Below are 27575 nucleotides of genomic sequence, written 5' to 3'. Positions count from 1 at the left end.
TAACCAAACTATCCACTACTATCAAAATTGTCACAGATTGCATTATAGTATTTTATGATTTCAACAAAGCCCCTCTCCTTCAAAACCAGTCCGAAAATGCACAGAAACAAAAGAGGAAAACATAACTACAACTATTAAATATACTAAAGTCCTTAAAGAAACTAAAGTTAAAGTGTTATCAGTGGGTATAGAAAGTTAATGCACATTCATTTAAAGGCTCTAAGAGCATGGAAACGTTCTAACCACAAGGGGGCGACAGCGCAGCATAACAGTTACAAATGTTTCATAACTCTCCTTTAACCTCTGCACTTACTCAAACTCAACATTCATGAAAATAAGTTTTATTTTACTCAATTCAATTTTTGTACGAGCATACACTTGAAATGTCACAGGAACACATTGCAACAGCAGGAAGAGTTGGTACTTGTGAACCAACGCCTCCATCTTCTTCCATCAGGGGTCATCGTGCAGAAAGCATCATAACAAACTCTGCAGAGGGAGACAGAGACAGCAGATCCACCGATAAGGACTAATGACACTCTAACATCATAAAAAGAGAGCTTGAGATGCAGCCGCATTATTTTTAGCCAATGTACCGGAAACTAACACAGCACATGTTGTGATGTAATGAAATTAGTAAATGGGAAATAGATGCAGTGACGGACTAATACCAAAATAAGGGAGTCAAATATGACTCTTTTTTTTTATATTAGACTGGTTTTCTTAGGAGATTTCAATCACAAGTCTGGATTTAAAGGATGACAAACTCCAACAATGCCAGTTTCAAGGCTCTCAAAAATCTATGTAATCAGTAATCAGTTTTCTTACCACTTTTTTCACTATTATAGATTCACGTGTCAATCAGGATAGCTATTGATGTGTCCTGTCAATGTAACCAAGCTTAAGGCAGGGGTCACTTAATCAATCCAGTCAATCATGACTTCCATTTCCACATTGTGACCCTGAAGTGCTTTGCTCTGAAAGACGTCTGGTTGTAGGTGTGAATCTATTGATTGACAGAGTACTAAAACCTAATTCCAGATTAACCCACTAGCATTATCTCTTGAGGTGCTCCTCTAACCATTTTCTGTAAAAAAGAAGTGAAGTGCGGAACAGCAGCTCCTAACATTTGAGTTCGACCTGCCGTCTGGATACTGAGAGGGTCTTCTCTCAGAGGCTGTGGAAGCTGGTTTTTCTGCCCATGTGGTTGAGCTGGACAGACACACTCCAACGCTGCCCCAGGGGCTACTTGATGATAATGAGCTGCACCTGCTTATTGATCCCTTCAGGGACTGACCACACCTTTTCATATGTTCCCCAATAATTATAATTGATTGGATTGCTGAGACAAGACAAACAGGATCACACCTCTAAGCCCCCAGTGTACTGCAGCCTATAATCTCACCGATGTGCATTGTGGTGCTGACGTGTGTGTGTGCAGGGCCGTTTCTTCCTATAGGCGGACTATGCTGCGGCATAGGGCCCCCCGCGGCCACTAGGGGGCCCCCAAGCTGAAAGTATATATATATATTTTTTTATTCATCCAAAAAACAAAAAAAAGTTTAATTCATACACACAAAGCTGAACACAATTAGTAGAAGCGGGGGGGCTGAAGCATAGCTTGTGGAAAGTAGACCCTCCCGTGCATCATCCTAATACAGCGGCATTATTATGCGTCAACAACGTATAGAAATGAAGGAGTACAAAGAAATAAAGAAAACAGGAGAAAAAATTAAATAAAAGTTAGGGCAGGAAAACAATAAATGCATATATACGAATCAAGTCAATAGCAGTTTCAACTATCTTTTTTTGGATATTAAAATACTTTATATAAATATATACATAGGTACACATGTACTTGGCAAATTAATAATAATAATAATAATAATAATTATATATGCATAATTGCATATAAACATTGTGTACACTTATTTTCAAGTAACTTTTTTTACATTCATATGTTCACGCTGTGGTTTGGAACTGCTTTTGAATGTTATTAGGCATTTTGTTATCGAAAATGTTGTGCATAACCAGTACTGCTTTAAGCTGTACTATGTCAACACATTTTAATAGATTGAGTTTTTTTAAATATGGGAGTTGTGTGTTCATATTTACCAACACCACAGACTATTCGTAATACTATTTTTTGGGATGTTATTATTCTTTGTAGATTTGTTGAGTACGTGTTTCCCCATATTTCGGAGCAGTAGTAAAGGTAAGGGAGAAATAGACAAGAATGTTCTTAGTATGATACAAAATACCTATTGTTTTTAACACTTTAGTCTGTACATAATTTATATGGTGCTTCCAATTGAGTTTTTCGTCAACAAGCAGTCCTAAAAATGTACATGCACCAACTTTTTTTATCTCTGTATTGCAAATCCGTATAATGCAGTCATTTCTACTCTCAGACTTTGTATTGAATAACATGTAATTTGTTTTGGCCACATTAAGGATAATTTATTAACTGCAAACTAGGAATGCACGATAATTATCGGCCCGATAATTATCGGTCTGATATTAGGAATTATGACGTCATCCCGATAAACCCGATACCAGTATTAATAGCCCCCGATAATATACAATATATTTTTTGGGTAAAAAAAAGAAAAAAATACTGCGGGTGTGGGGTGGATTGGGATGAGGGGCGCTTGTTTTTCACTCGGCTCCTCCCGTTTTGCCAGTACTGTGGTATTAGTGGTTTAGGAAGAGGCGAGTTCTTCACAAATCCAGCGCTCCTAACTCATGCCTGGCTGTGACGTAAATGGTGTGCGGGCCGTGAAGCCAGGACAGTAAACAAACATGTCGTCGGTGGTATGGGCGTTGGAGCTATGTGCAACTCAAGGCATATGCTCGAACCGGAGCTGCCTGGATGCTGCAATCATGTTGCGCACTATCCGTGCTGAGTGTGCTGACTTTTCGTACAATGTCCCACTGTCTGGCTTCCTGCATAAGTCAAGTGCCTCGGCGCAGTTGTGGCGAAATGTCGCTCCTCTGTTTTAATTTAAACAGCTCCTTATATCCGTTAGCGCAGCTAGCTAGCAACCAGATGCTAACAACAACAATGCACGTAAGGTCTCTCTCCTCGCTCGCTCGGGCCCACACATACACACACCCCTGCCGGTCCTCCAGATGGCCAGTCGGTGCCTGCCGGTGAGCGTGGAAGTGTGGTCTGCCACAAGCGGGCGGCAGCATCAGCTTGGTATTTTAAACTCGATGCGCTCTGAAACTACGGGGCGGCCGAGGAAAAAAAATACACATGCGTTAATCGCGTTAAAATAATTAGTGGCGTAACATTTTTTTTTGTTATCGGTATCGGTCTTGAGAAGCAGGAAGTTATCGGTATCGGTATCGGTTTCAAAAAACCAATATCGTGCATCCCTACTGCAAACCAGTTACATAGTATTTTTGATTCTGCATTCACAATTTTACAAGATCGCCAAGATTATGATGGGAGCCAGGGAATTCAAAGTTCAGGTTCAGCCTCAATATATTTGGGGAGAATTAAAATTAGCCATCTTTATTTGTAGACAGCCAAGCCCCTCCTGTGTTGTTCGGTGAAGCATATATGCTTACACATCCAAATGTAGGATATAAACACGACTAAACTGCAATGATAGCAAAGCTGTGGCTGGGTTTTTGGGTAATAAAATGAGTGATCAGCCCAACGATCACTCATTGGCTGACAGCCAATGAGTGACGTCTGAGGAAGATGAAAAATGTAAATTAAAACATTGTTGAGAAAATGCTGCATCTCTTGCATTTATTGCCATAGAGGAGCCTTATTATTTACCTTTTTAATATCATTTTTTGTAATTTTCAATTGCATGGTTTCGTGAAATTAGCCTGTTTTCCTATTAAAGTTGTAACAGATTGATGCATCTCCACAGATCATCTTAAAGGCTCGGAAATCCCCCCATTGTAGTTAAATAACTGTAAAAACTGGGCCCCCAAACAGCATCTTGCATAGGGCCCCCAAAAAGCTAGAAAACGGCCCTGTGTGTGTGTGTGTTGTGTGTGTGTGTGTGTGTGTGTGTGTGGTGTGTGTTGTGTGTGTGTGTGTGTGTGGTGTGTGTGTGTGTGGTGTGTGTGTGTGTGTGGTGTGTGTGTGTGTGTGTGTGTGTGTGTGTGTGTGTGTGTGTGTGTGTGGTGTGTGTGTGTGTGTGTGTGTGTGTGTGTGTGTGTGAATGTGTGAATGTGTCCCAGTGCTTTTTTTATTTGCTTGGGAGGTACAATATGGTAATGACATGTTTGCAAAGTCCTTGAACTGCCCAAGTGTGTGTTCTCTTTTATGACATGTGTCAGTTGTCAGGCATGTGTATTGATTGTATTAATGCACTCCTGATTAGATTGGATTGGCCCCTCCAGCTAACCCACCTTGATGTAACCATCCCTGCTTTCCCATCTCAGCCTTTTTCCCGCCTAATTTGTAACTGATTTTCTCCTCTGTCACCTTCATCCTCAAACCATTCCAACAATATTCATTTACTCCTCTGCTTTGTCCTTCCTAGTCCGCTCTTGCCCCATGAACACCATGCAGCAGTTATAGACCTTTTTTGTCTGATTTACTCGCGCTCCTGTCAGGTCATGATTACCTCAAGTATTTTCTTTATCAACACTACGTCCATCACATTCCAAATGTGTGATGAATTGATAATAAACTGGATGTTTCTGTACTAAAACAGTATGTAAAAAAAAAGTGGCTTTAACTACTGGATTGGCAAGAAGCTGCACCATTATCTTCTTTTAGCAAAGTATTTTAACTTAGTTTATGTATCGCTTTGAACAAATCTTCATACGATTAAGTTATAATCTTCTACACCTCAACCTAACCAAGTAGTTTTGTTTCATTAAACTAAACAGTAGTTGCAGTAAATCGCATCCTCTGGCAACTGCACAAATACCCAATGGGGCACAAGTACCCTTGGTTGATAATCACTGTATTGTGTACCAACCATCCCCTTGTCACAGTGTTTTATCACTGTGTTTAATAATTGTTTTAATGTCCTCTCACACCTTGCCTAGAGTCTAATTGTTTCCCTCCAACACTCCCCCGAGTCGCCAACCGCTCACCATCAAAGTCAATGCTGCCATCTTTGTTGAGGTCAATGTCGCTGAGGATCTCCTCCAGTTCGCCTTTCTTTAACTTCTCCCCCAGGAGGTTCTTCATGCCCTCCTTCAGCTCATCATGTGTGATCTTTCCATCACCGTCACAATCAAACTACAACATGTTCGGTGAGTGGAGAGCAAGGAGGTGGGGACATGTGCGTGAGGAGAGACAAACACACAGATGAAGAGGATCAGAGATGGCACAAGGATTAGATATGAACATTACTTGTTTCTGAGCTAATGAGGAGGGTGGGGAATGATCACAGTATGATGTAATGCATAGGGGAGGAGAAGACAGACAGAGTGAGGAGAGTTATCAAAAGAGATACACATATTTCAAGATGATTTTATGCAGAGTATAGTCACAAGAAGGCAGCATGAAGTCCCTGGAAGTCTGAAAACAGCTAGTGTGCAGATGGGGCAACGCTGACTCATGAGGTGTTAGTGCTACAGTGAGAAACACTTTTAAAGTGAGGGCTGAGTTGGTAAGAGTTGACAATGTATTCCTATTTGTCACGGAGTAAACTATACTCTGCATGTGGCAGTTGAGAGCTACTGTATTATATCCCACAAATTGAATGACTCATCAGAACATGTGATTGTGTAAGCTTTTAAACAGCGCTACTCAGGACCTTGGTGATGACGCACTTGTGATGAATTAAGTCCAGATATAATAGCAGATGAATATGTAGCGTTGCCTTCTCAAAATAGAGGACACATTTCTTCTTCGTATACGCACGCAGATGAATGTTGCTGAAGGTGTCTTGCCATCAGGCTTTGATGGCAAGACTTCAAGATTTTTGAGAAATAAATATTGTCACAAAGCTCAATGATCAAGATCAGTAAAAGGTGTGTTATATAATTTTAATTATAATATTGATGGCAGCTGATAATTCACCCCATTCTTTTGTTAGGAGCCAGAATTTAGTCATACTAAGAAGCCCAGGACTACCTTAATAATATACATAATTTACTTCCAGTACCATAATTACTCTATCATATGTTTTCAGTTATAATCATCAGGAGCACATTATAACCCTTGTCTGTTTAGCAGTTACCATTAAAAACCAATCATGCTATAATGCGCTAAATTAAAAACCCAGGTGTGTGAAGCTTTAATAAAAAAACACAATCATCTCATTTGTTTAGCTTGGTCGGCGGCTACGTCTTCATTCATGTAAGTAATACCACTGCATTCACGTCAAAGAGAGGAACTCAATAGTTCCTCAAGGTTACTGATCCACAAATGAACAGGTGAGTCAAATAAGTGTAGAATATAAAGGGTGGCAATGTATGTGGCAGGATCCAGACTTTATAAAAACATCATCATTTTTTGATATTTTCCTTCGTCAAAATGTTTGACTTCTGCATTAATTAATGGCTCACTAACACTCTCCCCCTCTGACTTGTTTACCCGTAAGAGCCGTATGTTTATACTCTCTAAGGAAAGGTCATGTTGCACACTTCAAAGTACTGTCACTTTCTTATTACAGACACATGCATTTCCTAACATTCGGTCTATATGCTGTAAAATGTATTATCTCTTCGATTTACACACGGCATCTATTGCACGTCTGTCCGTCCTGGGAGAGGGATCCCTCCTCTGTTGCTCTCCCTGAGGTTTCTCCCATGTTTTCCCCTTAAACTGTGGGGTTTTCTCTGGAAGTTTTTCCTTGTACGATGTGAGGGTCTAAGGACAGAGGGTGTCGTTTTTCTCATACTGATATTCTGAACAATCTGTGCTGTTGTATTTGCTGTAAAGTGTTTCTACTGTAGGCTATTTTTATTTTATGTACAGCACTTTGGCTCGACCAAAAATCGTTTATAAATGTGCTATATAAATAAAACTTGATTTGATTTGTCACAGTACCCTGCTTGAAATCAGTCTTCTTTTGAGTCCCTGGCTTACTTGTTTGAAGGCGCAGCGGAGCTCCTTCAACCCGACCATATGAGCAGTCTCAGCAAGCATCCTTGGCCCCATTAACTCGCAGAAATCATCAAAGTCTACATGACCGCCCCCTGCAAGAGGCCGAGGACACACACAGCAATGTACACAGAAGACACATGCACAGGTACACAGTAAAATCTGGAGTGTTCATTTAACACTCATAGATATGTTCACTGGCTCAGTGTTAAAATGAACTCTGTTAATCCCTCCCTTTAAGTGTTAATTATTGCTCTATTTTGGTTTAGAGCAATAAGTAGGCCTATCCATAGAATATTTTCTAGATGGTCCTTATCTATGAGTGTTAAATTAACACTCCAGATTTTACTGTGTAGACTACCAAGTAATCATGTTTATGCCTCCCTGGAGTGCTTATGCTAGACATTTTTTAAGCATTATGGTGTCAGAGTATACAGCCTATTAACAGTGATGACAAGAATAATTCAGATCCTATACTGGAACCTATACAATTGTTATTATTCCAATTCGGCAAGTACAAGCTAACATAACATTTACACAATTAAAAAAGCAAATAGTTACAGCTTTTGTACACATACAGTAGAGAAAAGGCATCATTTGGAAGCTGTGTTTCCTGTGGCCAAAATGCAATCCCCATTTAGCTTGATTTTGGTCTCCACCAACTCCGGAGAAACATCTGGTTCTACGGCTGCTGAATGATGTACTGTTTTTCACCAGGGTAGTTGTTCACTTTTCAGCCTGGTGCTGGACAAACAAGTGTTTTATGAGACAATGTTTAGGGAAGCTGTAAAGTGCGGACCATGGACCAAAACCAAAACAATGAGCTGAAAGAGGCTTAAACCCTCAGTGGAGCTGAGGGGGACTGCAGTGTTGATGATAACTCTTGTTTGGTTCAAACTGAGCTACCCCTCTCAAATTAGGCCACATGTAGAAATGAAATCCAATCCAAAAGGAAAACAGGGATTGAAGTTCTCTTTTAAAGCTCTTTTTTTTATTATTTATAAAACGACTTCTCTTTTTTGATGTGCAAAGACTTTTTAGGAAACAGTCCGTGAAAGTTTGACCCTTACCCCCATATTTACACAACAATAATGTAATGTCCTTCTTCCTGACGTATGGCTTCTCAGCGCAACTGTGGCCTTTAGAAAACCTGTAAACACGATTTTTTTGTAATATTTCTTTGGGCTTTAACACTTTAATAAATAGCAGACACTGAAAATACTGAAAATGGACAGGAAAGGGGGAGATTGAGAGGATGAGATGTAGCAAAGTCAGGTCAGATTCAAATCCGGGCTACGGCGGCAGGGACAAAGCCTTTAGGGCCAACCTTTCCAGGTGAGCACTGTAGCACCAGGTTATACATTACTTTGACTTCTCTGTCGGACAACATATTGTACAAACTAATATGTTTTGGCATAACTGCATAAAGTAAGCACTGGGTTTATTGAAAAAGTGTTATAGTCATGGCTGATTTTCAGGAAAAACATTAGGTTCACGAGCAACAAACATGTAGTGCATCTCCCTCAAATAAAGTATTGTAATATAAAAGCATAAATACAAATAGTTTGTCAATATTTTCTTAAATGCAGAAGAAAAGCTTTTACCAATGCATCCAGCTTTCCTTGACTTCTCACCATAATTCTATGTGAAAAGTTTATGAATTTCCTTAATGCATAAAGGCGATAACAATGCATTCAGCTTCCTGCTCATTATGTTTCCTTCCACCCAGTTCTGTTTGTTTGATCCCCATGGTAATGATCAAAACAGGCGGACACAATGGAAGGCTCATGTTATTAGTTTGACAAAAGGCAGGCTTATTTGATAGTGTGTAGACCAATATAGCCGGTGGGTTTTAATTATCTGGGCCTTGGGTGGATGTGAAAGACTTTGGCAATAGAGCCATGCTGTCATTTTAATCAGTCAGGATTGTTGCTGATGAAAATCAAACTGTGACAAACTGTCTGGCTTGAAACATACTTTTAATGTTGGCGAATATTAAACTAAAGGTTTAAATTGCCATATAGTTGCAACAACAACTGAAGGTTGCTAAAATATAATTTCTTCTATGATTTTTGAGTTAGAAAGTAATTGTAATACTTGCATGGAGGTGGGCAGACTGGCTTTACCCTTGTGGAACAGCAGTCTGTGGGGGATTACTGACACCTCCTTAAAATATTGTGCCTCAAGTGGGTCCATTTATAATCATGAAGTGGAGATTATTATTATTTTTAATTGATAGTTACATAAAAAAGACTGATTTTCATGGCATTAATGGATCTGTAGGGATTACGCTCCAGAGATTAAGCTAGGGATATCTGAAGCTCATTCTACCGTATGGGTCAAATACAAGTATCAATGAATAGATGAATATTTCATATTACATAGTATACAACATAGCAGGAAATACAAAATGTAATCACCACAACCAAAGCCCTGAAGTTATGAATAATTCTCTTTTTTGTTTCCCCTTAAAGTAGAGCTTTAAAGTACTTCCTACACAGTTTGAAGCATCACATAATGTGTTCTATGCTCTTTCCATTTACAGTATACATTAAAGGTAAAGTGTGTAACGCCTGAGAGATGACAATTTTATGGCTGCAACATTACAAGTGTTAGTGGTGTGAAAAGACAATTTTTCCAAATGAATCATGAAAATAATTAGAAACAAGGTTATTCAAGCCTACTATTAACAAAACTGCACCTCAGATTTTAATATAAAATTAACTGTGGTTTCCTCTGTTTTTAATGACTTGCTGGTCATTCTGACCATATGATCAGGAATGACTTACCCCCAGGACAGATGAAGCTGATAAACTGGACAGAAGCCAGCTGGAAACATGCCTTACTGTGTTTCCAAGAAGGAGTAAATGTTATGTGGTAAAATAATTACTTTGTGGACCCAGAGTCTAAAGTTTCATAATCAGTGTTAATCAATGCTCTATGCTACATTTATGTAAAAGGATCTTATGTTTAGCCATTACCTCTAAGCAGGCCTTTGACATTCTTCAAGTTTTATAACAATACATACCAAAATGTCTGTTATCAATCACACAGGGGAACTCTAATGGTGTCATGCTAGTTTGATTTTGATTTGCCTTTTATTTTTTAAGTTATCAATTTCTGAGAATGTATCTTGCTATGTTAAACAATGTTGGTGTTGACAGCATTTCAATAAAAACAAATCATTCAACTGCAACATCCCTTTCAAAAACAATCTTCAAATTTCTCTGGATTACCCACATGTCAGTAGGCCTACTATTTCCTTAGTATAAAATTGAGGTAAAATAAGGTGGTTTTATTCAAATATATCTTTAGAAATTGAGTGCAACTGAAGAGACATTTAGTCATTATTGTGTCGTTGATCATTATTTGTTATAATCAAAAATAACGTTGTTTAAACAACTGAAATACTCCTTACATCTGAGCCGCTGGAGGGGCGGGTACCGTCTGTGTTTGATTGACAGCAGCTGGCAGGACGCTCTCCCCCAGCAGGCAGTGTTGCCAACTTGGCGGTTTTCTCGTTAAATTTTGGCGGCTTTCCAAACCCTCCGGCTACTTATTTGTGTCAAAAGCGACTAACGACTAATCTAACGATTTATAATGGTGTTATTAGTAGGGGTGCACTGAATGGGGAATTCTTGGCCGAAACCGATACCGAAAATAGGAAACAGTTGGCCGAAAACCGAATGCCGAAAGGCCGAAAATGATTAATAGAAATATATATATATAATGTAAACATTTTTTACCAATGTTGTTCAGCTACCTGATTATGGAAATAGACATGATTATGGCAAAACTTTACTTAAATAATAATCACTATTATGGGTCCATAAAACATTTATTCAGCACTTTTGAATGCATACAGTACATTTATATATGTCATGTATTATTGCTAAAAAACATTATATCGCAGTCTTAGTGTCGCCAACTCGTTTCTAATATGCAAAGACAACAAATGCGTCTATGATGTATTTTCGATCAGACGAGATCTCTCTCCCCCGTCTGTGTGCGAGGGGGCGGGGCAGTTTACACACACGCAGCTGCTACATGCAGCGGAGCACACTGCGGAGATGGCGGAGAGAACGCGCTCCGAGGTGTGGTTAAACTTTACCCGTCTCGATGTGGAGAATACTTGTTACCATAAGTGCAATAAGAGGCCGAAAGCCGAAAGGGCCTTTTTAACCATTTTCGGCCGATAATTTTCGGTGGCCGAATATTCGGTGCATCCCTAGTTATTAGCGACTTTTCTGGTGTTTGGAGACTCACGTATTGTTCTGCAGTTAACGAGCCGCGGGTGCTGCCGTGAGCCCCGCCTCCCTCCCATAGTACTCACAGGCGCTCAGACTGACAGTTGCATGGCCGCAGCATATGGCGTTATATTTGTGCCTCTATCCTGAGCGCGCACTTGAAAAATGTTGAGCACAGAGAAATATATTTTCTCTCGTAAAACTCCTGCTCCGTGCGCAAGCAGACCGCTGCACGCGCTCTCTCTCCCCCGCTCGCTCGACCTCTCCAGCCTGCGCGCGCTCAGCTTTGCCTGCGCTCGCTCAAGTTGTCACAGCGTTACAAATGTGCCACAAAACCAACCAATTGGAGAACTCGAGAAGGTCAATTCTGATTGGCTGGTCGTCTCCAATCATATCTTCTATCTGAGATGAGAGAGGGATTTTCGGTTGCCATCAGGCTGTTGACGTTCTTATTACACATCTATCGTTGACATGTACAGGACATGACAGACTCGAATGAAGAGAAAAGCACGCCACAGTGTCAGGTGAGTTATACATTTCTAGTTTTCTGATATTGTGGTGACACGTTATTGGACATAATTCACCTTGCTTATTGTGTTGCCACACGGACCCTTTAGTGGGGAACACCTGTAGCTTTAGCTGCCATTCCTGCTAGCTCATCAGGCAGAGCAGTGCATGTGTTAACCTCTCTGAAAGTAATGGATAATAAAGATTGAAACTCCATTCTTAATACACCGCCTCCGACTCTCTTTTCACACGGCACTACACTGGTGACCCTGACTTTTCCGAGAAAGTTTCCGGAAAATTAACGAACATGGCTGAGCGCGATGTTTTCATAAAGCTGCCGGAATTCTGGGAGCACACCGCGGAGGCATAGTTCGCACACGTGGAGGCACATTTCGCCTGCCGACAGGTCCGTGACGGGGACCTAAAATACTACCATGTGGTAGCAGCGCTGGGGAGCTCCACGTCGTCCAGGTTGGTGGGATTCATCGCAGCCCCCCAACATCATGGCAAATATGAGGCGATTAAGACCCTTCTCCTTAAGACATTTAGCTTATCTGCTAAGGAGAGGGCCCGCCAGATACTTGACATTCAAGGCCTAGGAGACAGCAAGCCATCCCAGCTAATGGAGAAAATGCTAAATCTGCTAGGGGGGGAAGATCCCCGTATTTTATTCACGGAGATTTTCCTGCGTCACTTGCCTCCCCGGGTACAGACGGCGCTGGCCAACACGCCTGTCACGGAAGCCCCGTGCTTTGGCTGAGGAAGCGGAATCGTTTTTTCCTGGCTACGCAACAGCCCGGGGCAGAGACGTTAGCCGCGACGCTCAGCGGCCCACCGGCAGTCAAGAAAGCGTGGCGGAGGCCGGACACGGCTGTGGCTAGCCGGCGTGGAGACGCCGGAGAGTGTGTTTACCACGCACGTTTCGGGACAAGGGCGAAGAGATGCATCGCTCCGTGCAGCTACAAACCCCCGGGAAACGGAGGGGCCGGCGCTCAGTAGTGGCTCTGAGCGTCGGCGGCACGTGCAGGCTCCTCTTCGTCAGCGACTGCGTTTCGGGGAGCCTGTTTCTGTGTGACACGGGCGCTCAACGGAGCGTAGTTCCAGCGTCGAGTGAAGACGTCGTCCGTGGGGGGGCACGGACCGCGATTGACGACGGCTAACGGCAGTCCCATTCGCACGTACGGCGTGAGGCCTATGTGTTTGTGCATCGGAGGACAGCGTTTCAGCTGGGATTTTGTGACAGCGGACATTTCTTTTCCCCTCCTCGGAGCGGATTTTTTGTGTGCTCATGGACTCTTAGTGGACGTTAAGAATAGGCGTTTGGTTGATGCCTTAACGTTTTCTTCCCTCGTGTGCACACTTGGCAGCGCAGCGTACTGTCAGGCTCGCTGTCAGGTGCAGACACGTTTCTCAGACTGTTGGCCGAGTTTCCAGACCTGTCGCTACCCACCTTCTCTGCGCTTACCACTAAGCATGGCGTGGAACACCACGTCACTACCGGGGGGCCTCCTGTCTACGCCAGGGCCCGGCGGTTGAACCCTTCTAAGCTGGCTGTAGCGAGGGCGGAGTTCGCAACCATGGAGCCCCCTGCACGTCGTTCCCAAATCGAACGGCGGGTTCCGCCCGTGCCGGGATTACCGCCGACTCAACGACGCCACTACGCCTGACCGCTATCCGGTGCCGCACATTCAGGACTTTTCGGCGCATCTGGCCGGTACGGGGGGGTTTTCCAAGGTGGACCTGGTGCGTGGATACCACCAGGTGCCCATGCACCCCCTGGACATTCCCAAGACAGCAGTGATAACGCCTTTTGGACTTTTTGAGTTCCTGCGGATGTCTTTTGGACTCAAGAATGCTGCTCAGATGTTCCAGCGCCTGATGGATTCGGTGGCTGCGGGACCTGCCGTTTGTGTTTGTTTACCCTCGACGAATACTCGTCGCCAGCGCTTCAGTGCAGGAGCACTGTCCCACCTCCGAGCCCTTTTCACACGGCTCAACGAACACGGATTAATCATCAATCCTGCAAAGTGCCAGTTCGGGGTGTCGGACATCGATTTCCTGGGGCACCGCGTCACCAAGGGCGGTGCGACACCCTGCCAGCGAAGGTGGAGGCTGTTTGCGGCGTTTCCTCGCCCGCTCACAGCCCGGTCGCTCCGTGAGTTTCTGGGGATGGTGACTTTCTACCACCGTTTCATCGCCCGGGCCGCACACATCATGCGGCCGCTGTATGAAGCGTTGAAAGGCAAGACCCCCGTCCAGGAGATCGACTGGACAGCAGAGGCGGACGGCGCTTTTGCTGAGGTCAAGACCGCGTTGGCTCAAGCGGCTTTGCTGGCACACCCATCATCTACGGCTCCCATCTCCATCACCACGGACGCGTCAGACTACACGGTCGGCGCAGTGCACGAGCAGTGGGTGGAGGGCGCTTGGCAGCCGCTCGCCTTTTTCAGCCGCCAGCTTGACGCCTAGAGAACGCAAATACAGCGCCTTTGACCGGGAGCTCCTCGGACTTTATTTGGCCGTGCGGCACTTCCGTTTCATGCTGGAAGGCCGTGAATTTACGGCGTTTGTCGACCACAAGCCGCTCACCTTCGCCATGTCAAAAGTGGCGGAGCCTTGGTCGGCACGTCAGCAGCGGCAGCTGTCCTACATATCGGAGTTCACTACGGACATTAAGCACGTGGCTGGCAAGTCGAACCTGGTTGCTGATTGCCTCTCCAGGGTCGTCATCGGTGCCGTCCAGTTGGGCCTGGACTATACTCGCATGGCGGCAGACCAGGTCACAGATCCCGGCGTCCAGGCCCTGAAGGTGGAGAGCGCGGGGCTGCGCTTGGAGGACGTGGTGTTCGGCGACGCGGGCATTACTCTCCTGTGTGACGTCTCTACGGGCCTGTCGTCCCTGCCAGCTGGAGGCGTCCTGTGTTCGAGGCTGTGCACGGCCTGTCACACCCCGGCGTTAAACCTTCGGTCCGTTTGGTAGCGGCGAAGTTCGTTTGGCAAGGACTGAAAAGGGACGTGAGGACTTGGGCCAGGGAGTGCGTGGCTTGTCAACGCGCTAAGGTGCACCGCCACACGAAGGCCCCGTTGGAGCGTTTCCTGGTGCCTGAGAGGAGGTTTGATCACGTCAACATTGACCTGGTTGGTCCGTTTCCTTCCTCTCAGGGGTTTTCCTACCTCCTCACCATGGTGGACAGGACGACCCGTTGGCCGGAGGCGGTTCCGCTCGTTTCGACATCAGCCGCAGACGTTGCCCGGGCCTTCATTGCAACGTGGGTGTGTCGTTTTGGCACCCCCGTCAGACATTTCCTCAGGACAGGGGCTCTCAGTTCACGTCCGAGCTCTGGAACGCTGTGGCAGGCGGTTTGGGGGTTAAGCTGCACAGGACTACCGCTTACCACCCTCAGGCTAACGGTCTCCTGCGAGCGCTTTCATCGCTCCATGAAGGCGGCCCTCAAGGCCGGCCTTACGGACGGTAACTGGGTCGACAAGCTGCCCTGGGTGATGCTGGGCCTGAGGACCGCACCTAAGGAAGATCTGCAGTGTTCTACAGCGGAGATGGTCTACGGTCAAGCCGCTGAGAGTTCCGGGGGATTTCCTCCCAAATGCATCGGCTCCCTGGTCGGCGTCGGCCCAGCGGGCTTTCCTGCGTGACGCCGCTGAGGCCTTTGTTCCGATCCCTACTACTCAGCACGGTACTCAGGTGTCCCAGGTTCCCGCAGAGCTCCGCTCGGCGGAGCACGTGTTTCATCCGGCACGATGCGCACAGAGGCCCCCTGCAGCCCCCTTATGATGGGCCTTTCCGGGTCTTGGAGCACGGGGACAAGCACCTGGTGGTCGACCTGGGTGGCAAGGCCGAGCACGTCTCGGTGGGACCGGGTGAAGGCTGCTCACCTGGACTTGGACCAGCCTGTGGTGCTGGCTCGACCTCCGCGACGGGGCCGCCCCCCGGCCTCGTCCCCTGTCACGGATTTAAGACCTGTTTGTCCGGTCCCTCCCCTTCCGGGGGCCGCACAGGCGGGAGTCACTTTTCCGACTCCCGTGCTCAGGAGTCGTGGGGGTCGGCGTGTCGTTCCTCCCCGCCATGCTGATTTTGTTTATGTGTGAATTCTGGGGGGGCTTGTGTGGTGACACATTATTGGACATAATTCACCTTGCTTATTGTGTTGCCACACGGACCCTTTAGTGGGGAACACCTGTAGCTTTAGCTGCCATTCCTGCTAGCTCATCAGGCAGAGCAGTGCATGTGTTAACCTCTCTGAAAGTAATGGATAATAAAGATTGGAACTCCATTCTTAATACACCACCTCCGACTCTCTTTTCACGGCACTATATCATGTTATTCTTTGCAATGCCTGAGTTTGCTAGCCGGCAACATAGCTATAGGGGTAGTTTAAGCAAACCGCTAACAAACCGTAGCCTACATGTAGCTACATGAACCCTTCTGAGGTATTGATTACTTGCTGTAAGCATTAGAGGTGGCAGAATGACAAAACATGTTTCTCTCTCTATCACAATGTTGGGTTGACCAGAACCTGGACCAACTTCTGTTTCCTGTTCTACAATGGGCATATGCTTGCGTTAATTTTCAACTGGACAGATGAGGCTAGGATACCGGCTAAAGTTAGCAACACACGTTAACCATGAACAGCCTATTAATCCGTTCTCTTAATGTTATTTCTTCCAACGTTGTGGAATTAGACAAAAGGGGCTTCTTAACGTGCTTTTATCCGGAGTGGAGGGAGTTACATATTAGTTAAATATAACATTGGGGGCGTGTGATTGTAGTGGGTGGAGAAATGAGGATATCCATTTTGGAGTTCCAGCTAGTATAATAGAGTTAACGTTACACAATAATAAGGAAGAGAGCTATTTGTGTGATACATCGCTATTGATATGGATTTAGAGTGGATATTTGAGACTTCCAACAGTAAACAAAACGTAACTTATGGGTGAGTGTTTTTAGCAGAGCCATATTATGTCCTTGTGATTCTGTTGATTATTACCTGTCTGTATTATATTGCAGCTCAGCTGATGTTGGATTGATGGCAAAGGGAGAGGGACTTAAGTGAGAGCGAAAACACAAGGTAAGTTTAAAATAGGTCAGCAATTTCCCATCCTATAGGTTGCTAGATGTATCTAACCCTTTCTCCTGTCTCTCTCTTTCAGCACAAGAACCCCAGGGGGATTCAATGGAGCATGAAGACCTGCACTGAGACCCTCACCCTGCACCTGAGTCTCAACTCCCAGAGTTTTGCAAGCCTCTCCCTGTTCCTTATTTTGATTAAACAGACGTTAAGCTTCCCAATGGTGTGGTCTTCGTTTTGTGAAAAATATGATTACCTCACATATGTTGTTGCTGTTGTTGTCTTTTGTGATAGTTAAATTGCTGCTGTTGACTTGAGCCAGCCATTCTTTCCTCCTCTCTGTGTCAGTGGGGAAACTTTACATTCATACTCCTTTCTCTGAGCGCTTGGAGCATCCCCCGGTAGCACAGAAAACCATGGGGGAGACGATATGCCAGGACAACACGGAGGAAAAGGCACAGACAAACTGCATGATATGCTATTCAATGTTTATTGAATTCCATTTATTTACAATGGATGTTCCTAAAACAACACATGTATCATCATCATCATCATGCTGCTGCTGGTAGTCCTTTGATAGGCTCTTTAACCAAGGCAACATTAGCCTAACATGTATGTCAACAGGTAAGATAGCTGTTCACACTGTATATTTTCTACGTTGTAATGCTATGTTATTTCTATTTAAGATGTTTACATTTTCGATTGTTTAATTATAGTCTTTTAACTGTCTAATGTACAATGCCTCCTTGTCTTTTGCTGCTGCAGCGTAAACATTTCCCCAATTGGTATCAATAAAGTAGGCTACTTCTTATTTTATCTTAATCCTCAAATATTAGCACATTTAAAAAAAAAAACACACACATTGATGTAACTACACACATATCGATATGTTGTATAAATATTGCAAATCAAAACCTTTATTGACCACTAATTACCAAAATTGCATTTATATCCTGTTATTAATGCATTCAAATCGTGATTCAAATGGCCCGCCACGAACTTCCGGGAACTTTCTGAGTCTCTCTGAACCACGTGACGATCAAGCATGTTGGACTTCCGCTGTTGCAACTCTTCTCTCTACATGGCGCTGGACCAGCCAATCAGAATTGACCTTCTCGAGTTCTCCGATTGGTTGGTTTTGTGGCACATTTGTAACGCTGTGACAACTTGAGCGAGCGCAGGCAAAGCTGAGCGCGCGCAGGCTGGAGAGGTCGAGCGAGCGGGGGAGAGAGAGCGCGTGCAGCGGTCTGCTTGCGCACGGAGCAGGAGTTTTACGAGAGAAAATATATTTCTCTGTGCTCAAAACTGTTCAAGTGCGCGCTCAGGATAGAGGCACAAATATAACGCCATAGCAGCAGAGCTGTTCTGCAGTCAGAGCAGAGAGGAGACAACCACACTCCCCCGCGTCGAGACTGCAAATTAATTGCGCATGCGCCAACTGCAAAGCCGTCCTGGTTTTGAGCGGGATTTAAATGTAAAATGTAAATGTTTCTTCACTCACTTTCACACTATAATAAATAACTGCCTTTGCTTTGACTCACACAGCCTCAGTCACTCAATCACCTCGTCCACTGTGTGTGTGCCTCTCTGTGACAAGCTAAACATCTCTGTGACAAGCTAAACATCATGATGCTTTCCTGGAGAAGTCCAGAATTTGATCCTTGAAGGGTTGGGAACGTTTTTTGTACTCCCCTCTACCATGCTACCCAATATACAAGCTGTTAATAAACTTTTCAATCAATCAATCAATCTCTCTCCTACAGCCGCCATTACATGATATGCAAATTAGGCGATGACGTCATTTAGCGACTTCTGGCGACTTTCCGGACAGCCAATAGCTACTTTCCTTACTATGGAGTTGGCAACACTGCCAGCAGGGGGAACGAGAGACTAACCTAAACAAGTTTTGCTTTGGTTGCAAGTGATGGACAGATAGTGTTTTTTAGGCTTTGGTTTTGAGGGGTAACCACCGCGCCATCATCCACAAGAGCCGAAATGGCATTTACAGGTACGTGTAGGGTACATGCTGCTGTTTAATGTGCTGCAGCTGAGCAGCTTATTAGAAACCTGGCCTGCAAACTGAGGCTGACAGTGCAATATGTTTGGTCACTCCGAAGCTAAGCTAAGGTGCACAACAAGACGTCATATTGTTAAGTTTGAAGGGGATTTTAATTAGCAGAAAAGCCAACGTTGTTAAAGCCTTGGGTCTTGTGACATGTAGCAGGTTGCTGTCTGGCTGTCATTTTGTTTTCCCAAAGCACAACAATAAACCAACACAGTCTCACGGCGTGTTATAGTCACGAAATGAATCTATTGATTCGTGTTCACCAACACGATTTCCCCATTGTTTTCTTGTCACACAGAACGATTTTAAAAGCAATGTAAATAATAACAAATTAGAAGGAAAAACAGATTTAAAAAAATACAGATGTCAGTATTCTGACACAGAACGATTTTAGAAGCAATGTATTTCTATTAGTATGTTTCGTGCCTGCACCAAATAATAACAAATTAGAAGGAACAAGAGATGACAACAAATACAGATTTCAGTATTCTGAAGCTCTGAGCCCCATTTCTTTTCCTCGCGGACGGCAAAAAAACTCAGACATTATACAATTTAAAAGAAAAGAGATGGTAGGCTTAGGGTAAGATATTGATTACGAAAATGTGTTTATGAACCACACAGCTTCTGGTATTCCAAGACCCGACCGGACAAAAAGACGTGGTGCAGGCACGAAACATACTACCAATAGAAATACATTGCTTTTAAAATCGCTCTGTGACACGAAAAAAATGCGAAAATCGTGTTGGTGAACACGAATCAATAGATTAAATTAATTTCGTGACTATAACACGAAATGGCGTGAGACTGGGTTGAATAAACATGATGTATTTTGGTTTAGAGCAATAAGTAGGCCTATACGTGAAGTGTAGTGATGACGTTTTAGTGCAGGCAGAAAGCAGTGTTTGTTTGTAGTAAAAAGTCATTCTTCCTATTTCACCTGGCTGTAACCACCCAACAGTGATGTAATTGTCAGTTACAGGATAATGGGAAATATGGTGAAAACAGAAAAAAAGAACAGGAGTCAATGTCTTTCACAAAACAGTAACAACCAGTATGTCAAGTTTGTTACCATTCAGTCACCTAGGTTGATGGTGGCGGGCCAAGTGAGGCTGTTGAAGGTTGGAGTTGAAATGGGCAAGAATTAAATGTACCTTGGTCCACTCATCCACGGTTCTAAGCTTTTTTTCAACAACAAATACTTTTAACTGTCACACAGTCAGTATAAACTCTGAGAAATTCCCTTTTACGTTGTAATTATCATCCATAGTGGTTATTTGCATAAAACAAGTTGTATTTAATAAATGATTGTATTTTTATTGAAGTATTTGCTTTTGATTAAAAAGATAAATCGCTTAGTAGCTCCGTTATATAACATAAACTGGTTTCCCTCCTGCTGATCTCAACACACATCTGTTGTTGACAATGGATTATGCATTTATTTAAACAAGGACCATGTATACAAATACATCAATCTCAGAAAAGAGAAGATGCAGTTTTATCACCATAGACCCACCCAAGGCCTGGGGCTAAAGTCATCTTTACCGTCTGATTGGTAGTTCTGATGCAGTATAGGTGTACAACTGGCCTAATTTGTATTGTGTATAAATGCAGGTGGACTGCTGAAAACACTAATTATTCATTATTATAAAACGTCGGTGTACTCAACATGTCTAAGACCTGTGTCCTCTAGAGGTTTATGTAAAGCCTTGACAGATGCTCACAGATCAGATCGACACTTGGTAACACTTGGAGCTGTTCTCCAGGCTCATGGCAGAAATCAATGCAGTGATGATTCACCTTAAACTTTAAACACTCACCACACACAAATCTATGCTGGATCATTCAGTATAGATGGTAGAGACAAACACACCCTCATTAAGAGCGAGAGAGAAAAGTTTGATCCAAACTAAACACACTCTTCACCATGCAGACTTGCACTCCTACACCCAGCACCTGCTGTGTGAGGGCCATTAATCAGTCTGCTAAAATGTCCCCTACTTCCAAGACAAACATCATTGCCTCTCGAACTAATAGGAAAGACTGCACGTATGCAAGCACACATGTTTGTGCAACTGACACATAAATCAGGCATTCACACCTCACTTCAGCAACACCCATCAATCATGCACACATGCTTTAACCACTCAGGAAGAAAATAAAAAACAACACACAGTCAAATAAACGGATGGATCAATACGCACATTTCATCTTAATTTGCTGGATGATCTCGATGAGCTCCATCTCTGTCGGCATGTAGCCCATGGTCCTCATGCAGTCTGCAATGTCTTTGTAATGGATGAAGCCATCCGCATCATAGTCAAATTCCTTGAAGGCCACATGTAGCTCTGACAGACAAAAAAAAACAACTAATTATAGCAATTGCAACAAACTGTAAAGTATTTTCCACAAGAGGACACAAACTGTGTGTGGGCAGATAGTTCCACTTTGAACAAAGTATTAAATTATCTGTAAGTTGTTGACTCCAGCAGACAGAACTCCAGCCAGCTCTCAAGAACAGCAAGTTATGTTGTTTGAATTGATTTTGCTGCTCTGAGTCAGTACCAAACATTTCAAGTCATTCTGAAAAACATTCAATCTCTTTCGTGGATCACGAAGAGAAGCAAAAAATCAATTCGATTGATAAAGCTTTGCATTGACTTGCAATTTATCATGTATTTGCTTCGTAATTACGCCTACCACATCTTACCATCTAACTCCTCCGGCATCAGCGCTCTATCCTGTGGAGCAGGGAAGAAAAGAGAAAAAGCGTAGAGATAATTACAAGGCCGCATCTGAGGACATGGTTTACAATCAGGATGGCTTTAAAACAGCAAATTCTCCTGAGACATATCCAGGCAATAATCTGTTTTTGACTACCAAATTACAATAACATGCATATCATGTCAACACTGGCGCATGCTGACAGTATTCTCTAATGGGATTTCACCCTGCGCATGTCTTTCTAATTTGCAAAATGACACACCACACACTCCTGTGTACACACACACAGACACGCACGACATCTTCAGCATCCATGCAGCACATGCTCAAGTCTGTGCATACAAATACACACCCACGCACAACAAGGTGACAGTGAGTAACACAAACCTTGCAAAGAAAAGGATACATGTAAACCAATATACGGATACACACAAGCACAAGACATATAATTTGCATAAATCCTTGTGTTTGAAACATTCAGTATTCTCTGCCTTGTTTTGACATTTGCTCAGGGTGGTCTCTCTCTCTCTCTCTCTCTCTCTCTCTCTCTCTCTCTCTCTCTCTCTCTCTCTCTCTCTCTCTCTCTCTCTCTCTCTCTGTCTTTTTCCCTTTTTGCATGTGTTCAGGGAAGTTGAAGCAAAGCTAGGAGCAAAATATCCACATTAGGAATAATGGATTGCAGTGGAATGTATTAAAGCTTTAAATAGCTATATGTTAATATATTCCAGTGGCTGACAGACAGTTTTGATAAATACACATTTTTAAGTCTCAATACTGTACAAATATCCTCAGGCAAGAAATACTCTTGACATTTTAATAAGTTGACCATAGGGCTCTTGTTTTTTCAAAAACACATCACATGCATCAATCCAATGTTCTAATTAGCATTTGTGTAAACATGTACTAATTTGAATTGTATGAATATGTAAAGCTTCGATATAATAGATTATGAAATGGAATTAATCCTCCAATCAATTATGGCTTTTCAAAAATCATGCTTGCTCCAGCAACATCTTGAATCCAGGGCTAGCTAACAATGTGCTACTGAAGCATTATCATGTCCACAAGGGAAGCAAGACATGTAAATGTAAAATGTAGACATGTAAACTCCCTCATCTCTTATAGAGCAGCTGAGCCTGACATATGGAGATATAGCTTAGCACAATACTGCACCAGCCTGAGGATATCTATAAGTTCAAAGAAACAAGACCGACACACACAAGCTTTTGAAAGCTCTGATTATTGCCAGCACAAATTTGCTCTGGGCTTGTTTTCCTCACTTTAATTCAGTAAGGGAAATAATTGAAGCTGAATAAGATAAAGACACTCTAGCAGAGGTGGAAGTTCCACGTTATTTGCATCCATGCACTGTACTAGCATTTAGTAGTTATGTTTCTGTACTTACATTTATTCCAGAGGTTATAGTTTTGACCTCTTTACCTCAATGCATTCATCTGATCTTTATAGCAATTACATGAAATGTTTTACATTAAAACTGTGAAAAATACGTGTTATTGTTAGTTTGTAGGAGATTGGCAACTGAATGTTAAAAATTGTTTTAAATGTAATGCTCACCTTACTTCTGTGCATTTATATTTCTACGTAGGACCTCTGCTTTAATCAAGTGTCCATTTATATTACTTTACTGCAACTGAAAGATAAAAAGCGGAGCAGAAGTGGAAAGTAAATGCAAAGAGAAGTGCAATATTTTCTCCTAATTCATGTTGGCACTCAGTGTATCTTATACATAAATCATACAAAGTCATCCTGCTTAAGTGCACAATAGCTACAGGAAAAGGAGAAGCACCCATAGTTTTTTTGGAAGGGGCATCGCATGGCAGCCGTTCAAATAATTATCCACTGTAAAATATTGCCAACTGAGTTGAAAAACAAATACCATGCCAAGAGCTACCTCACTAAAGTTGTACTCTGCCATAAATACTAAAACATCATATAAACCTCTTAATATGAATTTTGAGACTGCAGCATTTCCCGGAGTCCAACAGCGCTGTTTACCCAGGATCCTCCAGCCTACAAGGGCATCTTAAGAAAGCAAGGCCAACACATTAATTGGATTTTTTTTTCATCATCCAGGATTAGACACCATGCCGTGCAGACTCTGGATTCATCCGTCAGAACGAACCCATTAACAGTTAATTTCATTGTATCTGCCTTGGTCCATGGTCCACTGAGCAGTCTACTGCGTTATAAGACATATCGGAGGTATACATGACAAACACATCATGTCCTCCTCAGGTGGAACGCACAGTACAGTGCGCACTACTCATTGATGGGTACACTGGATTTTGATTCACATCCATCTGTGCTTCACTTATATTAGTCATGTTAATGCATTTCTTTTAGTTATTGTCTCTGAAGACCCACTCTTCACTTAGATCTAATGAGGACTGACAGTGAACCTTGCTAAGGGAGTTATTAATACTTGTGTTGAGGCAGGGATTAGGACTGCTGAGGGATGGATGGGCTTCCTGCCTCATTGTCAGGGACATATGTCCTCTTTCCTGTGAATACTACCAACCTCTCCACCTGGCTACTAGTAAATTCTAACCGGGGGCCGCTGCAGGAAAACAAAGCGGATCAGTGAGGTGAGGCTGTAACTCAGAGGAGGATGCAGTGTGCTCTCCTCAGTAGCCAAGGTCAATGGGAAATGGCTTTTCACTTCCCACAAATTGCTTTAAAACAATGAAAACGCTCCCATTAGTTATTACGAAATCGAGTTATGCAACATAATTAAAACGAGTATCGGCACTCTAGTTCCCTTGGCGTAGATTTAAATTAAGTTGTTGTGTTATCTTGACAGTAAATCCCTCTTCTATAATGAAAGCATTTATGGAAATGCCTTACTCTGCTTTAAAGAGGTCTAACCAGGGTCCCATATTGTGCCGCAATTAAAAGGATCTTTTATTAATTTAAATGTATGTAAGAATAATTGTAAATCAAATATTATATAACATAACATTATAATGTGAATTCATATAATATAAACCACACAACTAAAAACAAACTGACTGAACAAAAGATTCTTGATAAAAAAGCTTTCATGGTAACTATTATAAATACAAATAAATTGCTGGTTGTATTAATGCTGGCTATTGTATTTTGTCTCCACAATGTAATTCAGAAATACATTTTTAATTCTATAAAAACATATTTTCTAGGTTGGACAGGGTTACATAAGGCAAAGCTTTAAAGTATTTTTTCATGTGTCTCGATTAGGCTCAATAATCATCTGTTATAAAAAATTGATTGTGACCTTCTGCATGTGAAGTCTTTGCTTTTCAGCTTTACCTACTGTAGAATAAGCCTTTGTGATTACTGTCCATCGCCACAATTATTAAATTAGTATTTGCCATGCTGAGTTCTGTCCTTGACAAAGGAAAACGTTTTTTTGTCAATTTCATTAAGATCCTGGATCTGATCCACGTCCATTGTCTCCATACCATGCAGCCAACTATCCCCTGTCTTTTCCTATTCATATACAGTTCTTAAGGTTTATCAAAACTTTAAATACCTTTTTATTTGGTTGTTGTTATGATCTGTTTATTATATTAATTCACAAGTCACAAGTCTTATTTTTGAAATGTAATATGTTACAATTGCCCCCTGTCTCCACTACACTTAAACCTGCAGACATGATATTCTTACTCCAGGGCTAAACACACAGTATCTCAAAACAATTTTCTAAAGGGTTGTCCTCGACTAAAGAAATTCTTATTTGTATAAGTCTCGTCTGACATTTGTCAACTAATTGATTTGCTGACAGATCTACTTTCCTCAAAGAATAATGCTAAAGCAACACTTTAAATCTTGTGTTGACCAGAGATATGCTCTTACTTTTCTTTGTAATAGAAAACATTCAGCAATAAAATACAATTTAAAATATTAAAGCCGCACAAATATTTTATATTACACTTAAAACACATATAAATGGTGCTCTTGAAATCAATTAACCCATCCTTTAACAGAATTGGGGAAGGTGACATTGGACTGGATCGTTGCATTGGCTCGTTTCCTGTTGAAATTGTACCAACATTTTGTTCAGTGGTGCCCTGCAGCAATCTGTGATCAGGGAATCAGACGTGAACAGAGCCTCAGTTGAACCAGCCAGGCTTTAATGGAAACCAGCCCAGGGCCGGCAGTAAATCATCTGTGAAGTGGAATTACTGGAGTGACTTCTTGGAAAGGATGGTTGTTGTTGTTTTTTTCAGGTAACAGCCGTCAGTCCTGATCAGATGGTTTGGCATTTGATTTAGTACAGGGTACAAGACCCTTAGAAAGGGTTAGACTCTGCCCATAAATCGGACCTATTCTATGTCAGAAAATTACTGTATCTCCATTGTGCTGTAACTTTTAAGAAAAAGAGGTCAATTTATAATTCTTTATCAACGTTTTTTTCCTGTTACTTTCAACCATCTCAAAAACATGTCTTATATTTTATGGCTAGTTTCCATATTGTGTGTGTGGTTTACAAGTCTTTCAGGAACAGGTAGATAGGTCAGGGAATGATGTTGTCGTGAATTGTCCTACGAATAGTTTAACCCTGCTATTTACCAGAAGCTGTTTCTTGACACATCACATGCTCCTGGGATTTTTAGAAAATCAATAGCTTGAAACTGCAACCAAGACCTTTTCTGTTGGAGTAGCCTGACCAGAAACAAAGAAGTAAGTCAAGGCATTGGAGTATATCGGGCAACGGGCTGCTGAACTGACCTCTCCGAAGAGTTTATTGAGGAAGGCAACGTAGGCAGCAGCCACCGCTGAGCTCTTGCTGAGGTTTCTTTTACTGTTCCGACGTCCCTCCTCTTCCTCTGAGCTTTTCCCTTGGGTAGAGGGGGACTTTGACTTTGTGCTGTGAAATGAGAAAGGTTTATATGCCTGCCAAATTTTAAAAGATATCGTCATCCGAGCCAGGTCTATAAATTATTCTCCTAACTTACTTTAATAAATAAGTGCCTTTTGAGTAATTAATCCCTATTTCCCCCCTTATAAAAACTGCGTAACCCCGTAACAATTGAAAAACGTCTGTAGCCCAACCCCCTGACATTAGTTACCTCAGTCACTCAAATGGAAAGGAAATGTTTCTTAGGTAGTCAAGTTTGAAATTCGGAAGCTTGTCATGCAGCAGACGTACCAATCGATGACCCAAATTGGGTGCAGACAACTACACAGCCCACTCCCCTTGTGCTAATCAATGTTGATTACAAACAGACAATGATAATAACCAGAATTTCTTGGAGAGGCTGAGCTGAAGAGCCTTGCGTTTGAATCTCTCAGAAGTGGGCGGTCTGCCAGCGGCTGCCCCCCTCCCCCCTCGAGAGGACGTGCTAGGTGAAAGAGAAGGAAGCCATAATCAATTCAAAGAGCAATAAATGTCTCAGAATTCATATGGATACTTATTATAATAATTCACATAACCAGCCATACAGATCAATATTAAACTTGATGGCTTATTTTAAGCATGGGCCCTCCTGTTGAGGAAGTCGAGATGGATTTTTGGAAGTTTCACATTCTGTTTTACAGGGGAAACTTTGGAAAATTAAAAACAACTTTCGAAGAAGGTTAGACCATCTCACATAGTCGTGCTTGCTCCTATATAATGCTCACTAATTACTATATGAGATAATAATAATAATAATGAAGGGGGTAGGTCTCTTGTTTGTGTTGGAGAGACATTGGGATTTGGAATGATGGATAAATTGATGAATATTACCAAGTACAGGATTAAATCTCACAACCTCACTTCCTTACTTGGCTTTTCATTAGATTTGTAATTAGAATGCTAATTTAATTTAATTTGTATTCATTTCCAATTCATTCCTCCCACACACTTATATTACTGACCTGGCAGCAGGGGATGGTATACTGTCTGGTCCTGCATTAGCACTTTTCCCAGACAT

General features: G+C 42.5%; 1 protein-coding gene across 1 annotated transcript; it reads right to left on the bottom strand.

The window, feature by feature from the left end:
- Window positions 1-460: 460 nt before the first annotated feature.
- cabp4 (calcium binding protein 4) lies at window positions 461-27575 on the bottom strand. The gene is made up of 7 exons (XM_034211614.1): window positions 27520-27575; window positions 26389-26527; window positions 21644-21674; window positions 21138-21281; window positions 7019-7128; window positions 5074-5221; window positions 461-489 (listed from the first exon to the last, which is right to left on the bottom strand). Exons 1-7 carry the CDS (start codon window positions 27573-27575, stop codon window positions 461-463), a joined length of 657 nt encoding a protein of 218 aa, XP_034067505.1.

The sequence above is a fragment of the Gymnodraco acuticeps genome, unplaced genomic scaffold (assembly GCF_902827175.1).
Source record: "Gymnodraco acuticeps unplaced genomic scaffold, fGymAcu1.1, whole genome shotgun sequence".
NCBI classification, from domain to species: domain Eukaryota; kingdom Metazoa; phylum Chordata; class Actinopteri; order Perciformes; family Bathydraconidae; genus Gymnodraco; species Gymnodraco acuticeps.
The sequence above is the reverse complement of the archived record's forward strand: the minus strand, read 5'-3'. Positions and strand labels throughout refer to the sequence as shown.

Bases quoted from the DNA above. Each gene is read 5' to 3' on its own strand.
- cabp4 (XM_034211614.1), bottom strand. From the start codon at position 27,575: ATGTCTGGGAAAAGTGCTAATGCAGGACCAGACAGTATACCATCCCCT. The intron at 26,528-27,519 runs GTCAGTAATATA...CTCATTTCACAG, and splicing joins ATACCATCCCCTGCTGCCAG to CACAAAGTCAAAGTCCCCCT. The intron at 21,282-21,643 runs GTAAGATGTGGT...TTTGTCTGTCAG, and splicing joins GATGCCGGAGGAGTTAGATG to AGCTACATGTGGCCTTCAAG.